The 12,310-nt window shown below is 65.0% G+C and overlaps 1 protein-coding gene across 3 annotated transcripts in view; it reads left to right on the top strand.

Annotated features, from left to right (window-relative positions):
* RFLNA (refilin A) overlaps positions 1–11,947 on the top strand; it is a 123,012-nt gene extending 111,065 nt beyond the window's left edge. For 2 of the 3 annotated variants that reach the window (XM_053669787.1, XM_053669786.1), the window contains 4 exons: positions 82–139; positions 1,894–2,076; positions 9,932–10,041; positions 10,494–11,947. In XM_053669787.1, coding sequence (XP_053525762.1) covers positions 82–139; positions 1,894–2,076; positions 9,932–10,041; positions 10,494–10,827 — 685 coding nt within the window. In that variant the 3' untranslated portion in view covers positions 10,828–11,947. Of the gene's footprint in view, positions 1–81; positions 140–1,763; positions 2,077–9,931; positions 10,042–10,493 lie in introns of all 3 variants that reach the window. The other variant, XM_037161089.2, reaches the window with a different exon arrangement.
* Positions 11,948–12,310: the final 363 nt, after the last annotated feature.

Genomic DNA, 12,310 nt, shown 5'->3' with positions numbered 1-12,310 from the left:
TAGGGTTAGGCGAGTGAGTTCAAGGGACTATCCCAGACAGGAAAGTCACAAACAATAGTGTTTTACTGCGGTGTTTTAAAGGTCGAAATCAATGGGAAAACTATTCAAGATGGAGGAGACATCAAGATTTCAAATCCAGGTGAGCCGACCTTCAGCTGTGCGCCCCGCCCTGACTTCATGCAGCCCAGGTGGGTGCTGTTCCCGAGGGCAGTGGGGATGCTCAGTCCAGGTGATCAGAAGGATTCCTGCCTGTTGGTCCGGGACTCACCTCCAGGACAGCCCAGTGGTGGCTCACCCTGTGGGGTCAGTGGCATTCGGGGAGCAGGTGACTCGTCCTGCGTTTGTGCTCTGGAAGAGCCAGCCCCCCACTTTCTGCCCCCCCCCCCGTCCAATTTGGGACTGAGGGCCCAGGAAGGCCTGTGTGGCTGAGGAATGGAGGCAAATGGGCCATCCCGTTTTCTCTCTGGGATCTTCCAGACACTCAAACCCCAGGTGCATTCTGCCTGGGCAGCAGATTCTCACGCCAGTCCTGGTGGGCCTGGAGATGGGTTGCCGGGGTCCCCATCACAGGTCCCCCTGTCCCTGCCCACTCTTGGGTCAAGTCCCAGGACACACGGCAGGTCCCAGAGGCAGCACCTTCACTGCCTGGCTGTTTGGGTCTCACCTGAAAGTGTCACCTCCTTGGGGCTGCCTTCCTGGCACACGGAGTTGTTACCTGTCCCTCCGATTACAGATGAAATCCCCAGCGTTTGCTGGCTGGTGTGCTCACCCCTGATCAGCCTGGGTCCCCCAGAGCTGGCGGAGCCTGCGGCTCCGGGTTGTGGGACCTGGAGCAATCCTGGCTGGGGTGTGTTCCACACGCTCAACCCTTCCCTCTGCCCCCCCCCCTTCCCTGCTCTTCACAGAGCAGCCTCAAGGCAGCTGGACTCCGTGCCTTCCTGGTGGGGGCTGGCCCCGAGAGGTGGGGTGGGCTGTCTGTGTGGATGGAAGTGCAGGGGCTCCTCGGCAGTCCTCTGAAGAAAGGGGAGTCAGTGCCCTCTCCCCTCCCCGGGGGAAGGGAAGAAAAGGGGGGACCCTGGTCAATGAGCAAGAACTTGCTTGGAAGAAACAAGAAAACACTAGAGGATTCCGGGACGTGTTTCCCCGCGCCCCCCGCCCCGTCCCCTTCCCCCCCACCAAGGCCAGGCAGCGAGCAGCAAGCGTAAACACCGCGCTGGGCCCCGGGGTGGAAGCCGGCCCGCAGGGCGCTGGCGCGCGTTCCGGCCGCTGCCGCCCTCCGCCGCAGCGCCAGCGCTCCCGAAATAGACCTTTCTAAGGCGTCTTTTATTCGGGCTCCGGCGAGCCAGGGAGCGCCTGGAGTGGCCCCACAGACCGGGACCGGGCCCCTCCCCCTCCTCGGGATGACTTGGGGACCCCTCAAGCCACCCCTCCGAGCCGCCGCGGGGCGTTTTCTCCGGGCGGAGGCACTTAGGAAGCCCTGGTTCGCGGCCGGGCCGGCCGTGTGTGAGTCCCGGGGCGGGGGTGCGGGCCCCGGCGGGCCGCGGGGGCGGGGAGAGGAAGGGAGGGGGCGGCGCCTAGAAAAGGAGGCGCGGGCCGGGAAGGTGCAGAGAGGCCGGCGGCGGGCCCGGCGTGGCGGTGCGGAGCCCGGACCCCCGAGCCCGGTTGCGGCCCCTTCCGGGCGCCCGTGGGGAGCGAGGGCGGCGGGGACGCCGGGGACGCCGGGGACGCCGGGCCTGAGCGCCGCCTCTCGGCTCTGCCCGCAGGTCCCGGGCGCGCAGCCCTTGCCCCGGCCTCCGCCAGCCCCGGGCCCGGAGCGCGGTGGTGGAGCCCCCCGAGGAGCCGGGGGCCTGTGGCCCGCGCCCCCCAGACATGGTGGGCCACTTGCATCTGCAGGGCATGGAGGAGAGCCTGCGGGAGCGGAGCCGGGAGGGCCTGCTGGACAGCCCCGACTCCGGGCTGCCCCCCAGCCCGAGCCCCAGCCCGCCCTTCTACTCTCTGGAGCCTGGCATCCTAGACTCCCGCGCGGGGGGCGCCGGCGCCTCCTCGGAGCCCCCGGGACCCGGCGAGGCCAGAGCGGTAAGCGCATGCCCGGGCTCGGAACGGAGAGCGGGGCGGTGGTGGGCAGGTTCTGCGCGCGGTGGGCCCAGAAGGGACACGTAAAAAGCGAGGACCGAGTTCCTCAGCGGCCCCCTCCCCTGCCTGCGCCTCCACCTTCATCCAAGGTGGCCCAGTGACAGGCAGGCGCCCAGGTTGTGACCAGGGCGCGTTGGTGGGGACGGTCCAGCCTGACCTCGGGACCTGCACACCGCTCCCCGGCGGTGGGCCTCTCCGCCGGCCCACTCCTCAGTCAGCAGGGAGCGGGCAGGGGGTGCGGGACTGGCCCCAATGCACAGAGGTTTGGCCCCTCCTGGGCGGCTGGAGCCCGGGGCCGGTAGTGCAAACAGACGTCCGTACTCCGCCGCTCCTGACCCAGTTCCCTGTTTACTGGCCCCTGCTGCCAACGTGCAAGTCTTTTTTCTCTTTCTTTAAAAAAGCAAACCCAGACGGGAACTCTTCTCTCCGGGATGGTGAGGGGTGTGGGCGTGGAGCCGTGCAGGGGCGAGTCCGGGCCCTGGGTGGGGAGACTCTAGTCTGTCTCCTGCCGGACTCAGTGGGCCTTTGAGTGAGCCCGGAGCTTGGCGGCTGGACTGACACCGGTGTCCCTGCAAGTGGAGCCAGTGGAGGGGGGACCCGTTCCTCTGGACCAGAGGAAATGACAAGTTGAAATTGGGAGATTTCCCACCCCTGCCCTGGCTCTGTGTGGCCCCCTGCCCGTTTGGGGAGCAGGACCCCAGGCGCCTCCTCGGGGCCTCGGCCTGTGGCCTGGGCCCTGGCAGGGTGGTCCGTGGGGCCCCCTCCCCTCAGGGTGCTGACAGGAGCCTCGTTTGTGCCCGCTTCCTTGCTCTGTAGCCCCATGGGCCCCAAACTTGCCTGGGCACCAGGCCCCCTCAGGGACCTTGCAACACGCCAGGCCCTCCTTGAGGCGCCCGCCTCCCCATTTCACCCGGACAGGCTGCAGCCCGGGCCTCAGAGTTTCAGAACCTCCACAGGTGTTTTTAATGTGCAGCTAAGTTTGGGAACCACTATCTTAGACAAGAGTCACGCGGTGTATTTGAATTTTGATCTCTCTTTCGGGGGCTGAGGGTGGGAGGGGTGTCTGAGGACTTCCAGGGCCAGCAGAGGTGACTGGAGCCGACCCGGTGATGTTGGTCCCGCTGGCTGTCCTGCAGGTCTCAGTCTTGGCACCGTGGTGTGGAGGGGACCTCGGGACAAACCCCGGTGGTGCCCCACCCCACGGGGCCAAGAGAAAAGGGACAGGGAACCGGCCTTCTTCTCTATTGTGTGGGTGACCCAGAACCCTCCAGACGCTCTGTCCGCCTGCCAGGCCAGCCGGTGTGCCCGCCGGCGCGTCTGGGCCGGTCCAGCAGGCTGGTGTTCTTTCCCCACCTTGTCAACTGGCTGCCAGGGCTGCAGCCACGCTGCTCCCGACCCTGCAGTTTGGCTCGGCGGCGGAACTGGGGCCACTCCCGCACAGGCAGGGGTGCCACTTGGCCAGCGCCGGGAGCTGTCCTGAAGGCTTGGGGTGGGGCCACTCATTTTCACCACACTCCGGTGAAGGGGTCACTCCTGCCCCTCCACTTTCCAGAGGGGGATGCTGAGGCACAGAGGTCAGCCGTTTGCCATGAGCCACCCAGCTGGTAAGTGGCCGTGCTGGGCCGGAGCCCTGAACTGGGCCGTGGCGTCGCTAGACCTCAGACCTTAGGTCGCCCGCTTCTCACAGTGGGGCTCCCAGACTACCTGTTTGTTGTTTTTTTTATTAACAATCAAAATGCCCGTGAACCTCTGGTTTTGAGATGCCGCTCTTAATAAAAACAGAGGAAATGGTTGCCACGGGCAGCCTCCGCTCAGCAGGGGCCCTGCCTGCAGCCCCTCAGACTCCTCACTGGCGGGCAGGATGCCCCGCCTCCCATTAACTCCCCGCCAACCTGGTGTTTAACGGTCTCCCCTCATCACTGGCTCACTGAGGGTGCCCTCCAGGCCGAGTGTCGGCCGCAGACCTTGCCTGTCTGGGGGGAAAGGGACAGAGGCCCGTCCTGGTCTCCCAGGCCACGGTCTCAGAGGCTGAGCAGGCTGGTGGTGGCCGTGCAGACGGTGCGGCCGGGTCTCAGCCTCCTGGGCACGGGGCAGCTGCCTCCACTCCGACACCCGCTTCCCAGCCCGGTGGTCTTGGGCAAAGTGGGTGGCCAGGAGGTTGAACTAGAGGCCTGTCCCCAAACTCTCGCTGCTGGGGTTCTCATTGGCTTGTCACCATATTTATTATGCTGGATGTGTGTGTGTGAAATTTGCTGATGCTTCCCTTCATCCAAGAGGTCCCCCCACCTCCCCTGCACTTTGAATGGGCGGGACTTAGCTTCTGGAGGGCACCCTGGGGCTCCTAGCTGCCGCCAGACCGCCTGCCCAGGGCGTGGGAGGCACCAGCACAGGCTGGTAGGAATGGACCACCCCGCCCTGGCCTTTCTCGCTTGCTCTTTGGGGCCACAATAGTAATGTTCCTGGTGACCCCAAACCCATGGGGATCTGGGAAGCAGACATTCATCCCACCAGTGTTTATTGAGTACCTACTGTATGCCATGCACCCAGAAGGGGCCCCTTCATGCATGCCATAACAGGGAAGGGGTTTCAGGTCCCCCCTCAAGGCACGTGTCTCCCGTGAGACACAGGACCAGGAGGGCTGCTGAGTGGGCGAGGGCGGAGCCCCTGTAGACAGGGGGTCACAGAGTGACCCTCAACAGAAACCACTGGGGGAGATCAGGGAGTGGACTTCTTGGTTCACAGGCAGGCACTCAATCCACTGAGCCACAACAGCCAGGGCTAGGGAGTCGACTTCTTGTAGGGCCGAAGTGTGTGCCAGTCTGAGAACGAGTGCAAAGGTCCTGGGGTGGGGGCAGGTGGGCGTGCGCTGGGGCACAAGGAGGCCCCCAGAGGCAGAGCAGGGGCTCGTGGGCCCAGCCAGGGCCAGAGAGTAAAATTCCACTTGGTCTCTTAGGCATGTACTTATAACTGTTTTATTTTTATTTTTTAAAAGGTATTATGAGTTCCCACACCCCACAGATTAGAAACCCAGATCAGAGACTTGATTGGGAGCGGCTGTGCAGATCGGGACCTGAGTGGGGCTTATCCCCTGTGGGTAGGGCCGAGCCCCCTGCAGGACACCCAGCCGGCTGTGGCTGCCAGCGGGGCCAGGGCGGGTTGGCCTGTCAGCTGCATTCATCCCGCAGATCCGTGAGCCAGGCGGGGCCGGGCGCGGGGCTAGAGGAGCAGGGTGGACTGTGTGCCCCGAGGGCTCCCTCGCCCTGGCCTGGCAGTGCTTGTGGTTGAGGGGGAGGGTCACGTGCAGCCTGTCTCCCCAAGGTAACAGGGCAGTTCGGGGAAGCTAGCCCTGCCCCGTCTTCCTGTCCCAGGGAGACCACGAATGGCACTTGGGCCCTCCAGCCGAGTCCTCTGGGGACACCTTTGGAGCACAGCCACCACTGGGGTGGGTGAGGTGCAGACAGCTCTTGTGTCTGAGGCGGATGAGGGCTTCAGCCCGCTCAGGGGCAGTGGCAGGAGGTGCTGCAGTCTCGCCACCCCCCCCGGGGTCTGATTTCTGGGCGGTGTGCTTGAGAATGTGCCTTGGGACGAGGTGTGGGTCCCTGGGGCCTTGGACTCTGGGGGCCGCATCTGGGTGGCACTGGTGGGGGGAGGGGTGTGTCTTCGCTCCATCACTGAGAACTTCCTGGGTGCACCCAGCTCTGAGAGGGGCCCTGGTGCCTGCCACCTCTCGGGACCTTGGCTGTCTCCCCAGACTGCCTCCTCCACTGCTCCCCAGACCCTGGGGGGAGGAGGGGGGAAGGGAAGGGGGTTTGGATCTAGGCAGTTGGTGCCCAGGATTGGGAAGGATGGATGGGTGGACAGACAGCTGAGGAGACAGGGGTCAGCCCCATGGCCCAGCACAGGCCTCCGGGTGTGCCGGTGGCCGGCGAAGGTGTCCGAGCCAGCGCAGGTTGGGGAGAGCCGGGTGCAGCCGGCCAGGGTGGGAGGGGCCTGAGCAGAATCCGGGGAGGAAAAGCCAGAAACCCTGGGGCCTCCTTTCAGCCCCATGGACTTAGTCCCAGTGACCCGGCCTCCAGGGGGCCCTCGCCCCTGCGGTGGGTACAGCCGAGAAATCCAGCTCTGCCTGCAGACACGGGCCCAGGCCCCTCCAGGTGCCCTGGGGACAGAGGAGAGAGGGGACCAGCAGGGGCCAACTTCCTAGGAACAGGGCCCCAGGCAAGAGCTGGCAGCCACTCTCCTGGGACCACACTGTCGGTTGTTCGGCCCTTCCTATGCCTGCCTCTGGCTGGGGGCTAACATACAGGGCCCCCCTGCGCCCTCCCCAGATGACGTCTGAACCAGGGAACACATGCCCCCCCAGACCAGGCCCTCCGTCTGTCTGTCCGAGCAGGGGGTGGGCACACTGTCTTCTGGGCACAGAAAGCAGGTCCTGTTCCCACAGGCCGCCCAGCCATGGTGAGGGATATTTGGGGGCTGTGCCCTGGGTTCCTGCAGCCAAGACTGGCATCCCTCCTTCGGTGGCTGGGAGAACCTTGCAGGTGCCTGTTCCGGAGCTGCCGAAACAAAGCCACGAACTGTGTGGCCTAATAACAGAAATTCCTTCTCCCAGAGCCCTGGAGCCTGAAGTCGAGGAGTGGCGGGGCCATGCCCCCTCAGGGGGGGGGGGTCTGCCCTGTGTCCGCCCCAGCCTCTGGCCGGCCATCCTTGCTGTCCCTGGGCTCGTAGACACCCCGTTCCAATCTCTCCTGTTGTCACCTGGCTGTCTCCCCTCTGCGGAGTTCCCTCTTCTTCTCGGGAGGACACCAGTCCCCAGATTTGGGCCCCCTTGTCCAGTAGGACTTCGTTGTCACTTGATATTTGCAAGGACCCCTTTCCAAATGGGGTCACGGTCACAGGTCACACATCTTCGTGGGGGTCTCTCTAGCCACCGGGGCAGGAGCGGGCCCGCCTTCGAGCTCATGGTCTCACGCTCTGGGTGCCGGGGTCCTAGCCTGAGGGCCTGTGCTGGGCCCCGTTCAGCTGCCCCTTTGTGCCACATCAGGGGACGGCAGGACCCCAGGCCAGCCCCAGGCCTTTCACAAGAGGGCTGAGAATTCCTCAAAGCCCCCCCCCCCTCAGGGGAAACGATCCCCTCCACAGATCATTTTCTTCATGGGTGATGGTCAAGCTCAACCTTTGGCCAGCCTGTGAACTTCTGGCCTCAGACCCCAAATGCCAGTCGAAGACAATGGAGTTTATTTTCCATCGAACCAGAATCTGTCACCAGCCAGCGAGGCCGGTTGAGAGGGGCAGAGTTGCCATACAGCTTCAGCAAGGATGCCCCGCCCCCATGCCTGTGTGGGGGTGGCCCGCTGGGGCCCTGGACCCCTGCTCCACCCACTCACCCTCCACGGATGGGGGCTTGTCACTTCCTGGCTAAAGGGAAAGTTCCGAGCTCCCTGGGCCACACTGTGGGCCCCCACGCCGCTGTGCTGTCCCTACGTGTCCCTGCCGGCCAGGACCCCCCTGGGCACGGCGCTCTGCCCACTCAGCGGTTATCTGTGTCCTGCGCAGGACGAGTCCCGCACCAGGAAGGCACGTGAATCGGCCGGCCTGGCGGTGGCCAGTCCTCCGGATCCCGCTCCCTCTCCTGTCCCCAGCCCACCGTGGGCTCTCTGGGACCCTAGAAATAGCTGGAGGCTGCGGGCCACCCTAGGGCGGGGAGGGTGGCAGCTCGCCTGGAGCCGGGACCCACTCCTCTTCCCCTGCCCGAGCCCCTGGCTGGCTGGCCCCTCCGGCGTCCCTGCCTGGGTCCCAGGCCCTTGTGCAAGCCTCCTGGGGTCTTCCTTGCCTGCAGGCGGCCCCTGAGCTACTGCTGTGCAGCCGGAGCCCTGGGTGCTTCTTCCCCTGCGAGCGTGGGCCCTCCCCAACCCTGGAGGCTGCCATCCCAGTGTGGCCCAGTCTTTAAGGAGCGGCTCTGCCCAGGGGAGGTTGCAAGGTCACCCTCTGAGGGCCCTTGGCTGCGACAAGCACTTCTGACGCGCACCCTCAGGCCTCACTGACCTGGCACAGTCCCAGTAGCCCTGCAGTCAGGACGACACAGCCCTGACCCCGGGCTTCTCGGAGTCTCCCCCTCCTGTGGGCCTGGGGCCCTGCGGGGGCGTCACTGGGCCTTGGTGACTTCCGGAGCTGTCTCGCCACCAGGCCGCTGGATGCCAGCAGGCGTCTGGGTCTCCCTGCCTGTCCTATCGCACCAGGAGCTCCCAGCACAGCGGGCTGGGGCTGTTTTTCCGCTGGGGCCCTTTGGCCACCGCTGCCCAGGGCCCAGCTGCCTGCGGTGAGCCTGTCCCGCGTGCAGGGGGCCCGCCAGGAGCCAGATCTGCCTGCGTGGGGCTGCTGTCCCACTGGCCCCAAGTCCGCTTGGGCCGTGTCCGGCATTCAGCCATTTCTTTAGGCTGGATGGACCCAGGAGGGCGGCCCCTGGGACTGTGCCTCTCCAAGATGTCCTCCCTGCTCGTGAACTTGGGAATTAGTCTTTCTTGGGGGCACAGGGTGGTTAAAACCAGCACTGGCTGCCTCTCTCTTCCCCCCCAGTGAGTGCCCCCACCTGGCTCCAAAAACCCGAGTGTCCACATCCCCTCCCAGGGCCGTGACTCCTCCTGGCTCCTCTCAGGGGCCACGCATCACCCCTCCTGGACCAAGCAGAGCCCTGGAGGCTCCGTGCCACACACCACCCACAGGAACCGCACACAGTAGGTGCTCAGCAAACACCGGCACGTTTGGAAAACACCTGTTTGGAGAGAGTGTTGTTTTTAGAAACATCAAGTCCATCAAACATGCAGTTGGGGTGGGTGTCAACTTAGCAGGGGAACCCTGGAAGATGCCAGAAGCCTCCGCAGTGTGGTCTGCCCTGCAGAGGAGTGTGAGTGACGGCTGGTGAGTGACATGGCCGCCACCCCGAAGGATACACCAGAAGGAAGAGGGAGCCTCGCTGGAGAAGCTCCCGGTGGCCTGCAGGGGACACATGTGTCAGGCGGAACTCGGCCCTGTAGCCACCAGGGGCACTGGGCCATGGGGCTCACACCTCCTGAGATGGAGACAGAGCTGATGGCGCACGGCCTGGCCTTCCCGAGCCCCCGGTGGCCACACTGGGCGTAAACTGGGAGGGAGGGTGGGCAGAGGCCGCTGTGGATGGTAAGGGCCCCAGCCCGCTGGTGCTTGTCTTGGGGTCAGGCCGGTTTTGACCTTCACACCTGGGTGAGCCCTGACTGGTGCAGCTCAGTGGATTGAGCGCGGGCCTGGTAACCAAACGGCCATGGTTCAATTCCCCCCTGGGTTGCAGGCCAATTCCCAGCAGGGGACGCATGAGAGGCAACCACCCATTGATATTTCTCTCCCTCTCTCCTTCCCTTCCAAAAAGATAAATAAAATCTTAAAAAAAAAGAACTGGGTGAAAGCTCCTGGGTGAAGTCAGCACGGCGCCCCAAGGAGGCCGCCAGGAGCGACCACAGGTCTGGGAGGGAGAGGCCCGTCCCTGTCAGACTCCTGCTTCACCCCCTCATCTGTCTGCACCGGCCATGGGCTTAGTGCCCCTACAGGGCAGTCGAGGGGGCAGCTGTCCTGGGACAGTGGGGTGGGAGGTGACGGTGGGGGTGGGGGGGCTGGCGGGCGCACAGAGGAGACGAGGCCAGCCCCTTGTGCGCTGGGGCTGGGCTGCCCATGGGGTCCAGGGCATCCACGGGGTGGGTGGCCCTCCTGTGCCCAGGGGAGCCAGGGCCACCAATGGGCTGTAACCCCATGTCTGCGGCTCTCCCTGCAGCCCCCACCTCGCCCCCCAAACCCCCCAGCGCTGGAGATGAGGCCCCGGCTGCGGCCAGTGTTCTTTGGCGAGGGCATCGAGGTGAGCCCTGAGCCTCCACACGAGATTCGGTGAGTGGGCGTGAGTTGGCGGGGGGCAGGGCGGGCCCCTGGGGACGCTGGGCAGGGGCCGGGCTGAGGCTCCGCAGTGCTACCCCCCACCCGTGGTAGCACTGGTTGCTATAACAAACCCCACCAGCACTTCCGGCCCCTTTCCTGCTGGGCCTCTCCCAGCGCCATAGGAGCGCTCAGAGTTGCACGTGGCTGAAACCTGGCCCTTTGTCCACCTGGGAGGCTGGCCCACACCCAGAGTCCATTCCGCCCGCTGTCCCAAATGCCCTTTGAAGCACATTTTTATCCCAGTTCAGGGTCTAGCCTCTCTAGTGTCCTCTAAGCTGGCACTGGCCTTCTGTTCTTTAATCTTTTGGCGTTGACCTTTCCGAAGAGCCCAGACCTTGTGTAAGTCCCGCGGGGGCAGGCAGGCCCCATCCTGGGCTCATTCCTGCCCTTTCCACCCCCCCCAGTTGCAACTCCGAGGTCAAGTACGCCTCAGAGAAGCACTTCCGGGACAACGTCTTCTACGCACACGTGCCCACAGTGACGGCCTACAGCGAGACGATCGTGGCAGCGCCCAACTGCACATGGCGCAGCTACCGCAGCCAGCTGACCCTGGAGCCGCGCCCACGCGCCCTGCACTTCGGGAGCACCACCATCATCTTCCCCAAGCACGCCCGCAGCTCCTTCCGTACCACCCTGCACTGCAGCCTGGGCCGGCCCTGCCGGCGCTTCACGTCCAGCGTGCAGCTGCAGCCGGGCCAGCACCCCAGGGCCCACGGCCTCGGGCCCTCCGCGCTCTGACGGGGCAACCGAGGACCGCAGACTCCAGGGCTGAGCCTGGATTCGGGCTGGAGGAGGGTGGGGAGGCCCAGGGCCCAGCCTGCTGCCCGGCCGATGTGGCCTGGTGGACCCCGTGCACGGATCAGTTCTGTTAGCCCCTAAAGCACAAGGCATAGGGTGTGGAGCCTGCTGCCAGGTGGTGGCCGCCCCCAGGGGCAGGCCGAGGAGTCGGCTGGGGGACCTGCTGCAGCTCCGCCAAGCCCTGGCCGCGCTGTCTCTCCAGGCTGGGGAAGAGGGACACTGTCCGGCTTTCCAGGCACGTGCAGCAGCTTGGCGCCGACAGACTGGGGCTGGGCAAGCCCTGGCGTACACGCAGCCGGGACGTCGGGCTGAGGCCGGAAGGACACTGATGCCAGGGCTGGTGCTGGGGATGTGTGCGAGGCAGAGGAAGGGGGGGGGCGGCCCCCAACAGACCTCGTCTGAGCTGCTCTGGTGGCCTGTGTCCTGTGTGGAAGACGGGGGACACAGCTCTCCCAGCGGAGGCCTTTGAGCTCTGTGTCAGGGCCTTACCTGCAAGACTTCCCGCCAACCTCGTCGCGCACTGCCTGCAGAGCCGGGACGGTCTGACCTCGCAGCCTTCGTGCCAGGGGCCCGGGGAGGCATCTGAGGTCTTGGAAGTGTCCTGTTTCCTGCCTGAGGCTCCGGCCCAGCCAGTCCACTTAAAGAGAGACCTGGGGGGTGAGGAGCGGTCACTCACCACCAAGCACAACGATTGCATGCCAGCAGAGGAAGAAGGGACACGCCTGCTCCCCGGGACAAACCAGGTCCCCAGGGCTAGTGGCTCATGGCCTGGTCCCGGGACAATTCCGGAAGCCAGCCAGAGCTATGTTCCCAAACGCTCCCGGGCTTGAACTGCCCCTGGCTTGGGGGCTGCCCCACCAGTGGCCCCGCCCCCGAGGCCAGTCGGAGGCTGGGGCGGCAGCGCCCTCGTGTGGTGAGGAGGTGGTGCTTGGCGCGCGCGTGTTGCGGAGACTAAAGGAGGATGTTTTTATTATCGACCCACGCGCTCTCCGGAGATGCTTTCTGATTAACAAATAAATAACTTAAGAGTCGATTATCTTAATAAAATGCATAAATCCGGTGTGTTTGAGACCCTCAGTGGCATGGGGGCGGGGACAGTGGAGTTTGGATTTTTGTAGGCCCTCAGTCCCTCTGCTTGGCTGCTGGGCTGGGAGCCCCGTGCTCCGGCCGCCACAGAACAGCCTGGATGCACGCCCCACCCCGCCCCGGGCTTGTTAACAAATACAGAGGCCCCGGGGCACAGTTCTGGGGGCGATTCCCAGGAGGGCCTGGAGTGTGAGTGCAGTGGGGGAGACAGGGGCCGTGGGACAGGGGCCCTGGGTCAGGCACGTGGGATGGTGTTTGACCCAGAGGCTTTTGCTGGGACAGAGCCTTCCCTCGAGGAGGTGGGTCCCAGCAGTGGCACAGGTGGGGTCAGTTGTGG

Source organism: Artibeus jamaicensis, unplaced genomic scaffold (assembly GCF_021234435.1).
Source record: "Artibeus jamaicensis isolate MK-2021 breed Jamaican fruit bat unplaced genomic scaffold, CSHL_Jam_final contig_525, whole genome shotgun sequence".
Classification (NCBI taxonomy): domain Eukaryota; kingdom Metazoa; phylum Chordata; class Mammalia; order Chiroptera; family Phyllostomidae; genus Artibeus; species Artibeus jamaicensis.
Note: the sequence above shows the minus strand (reverse complement) of the source record. Positions and strands in the feature narration are given on the sequence as shown.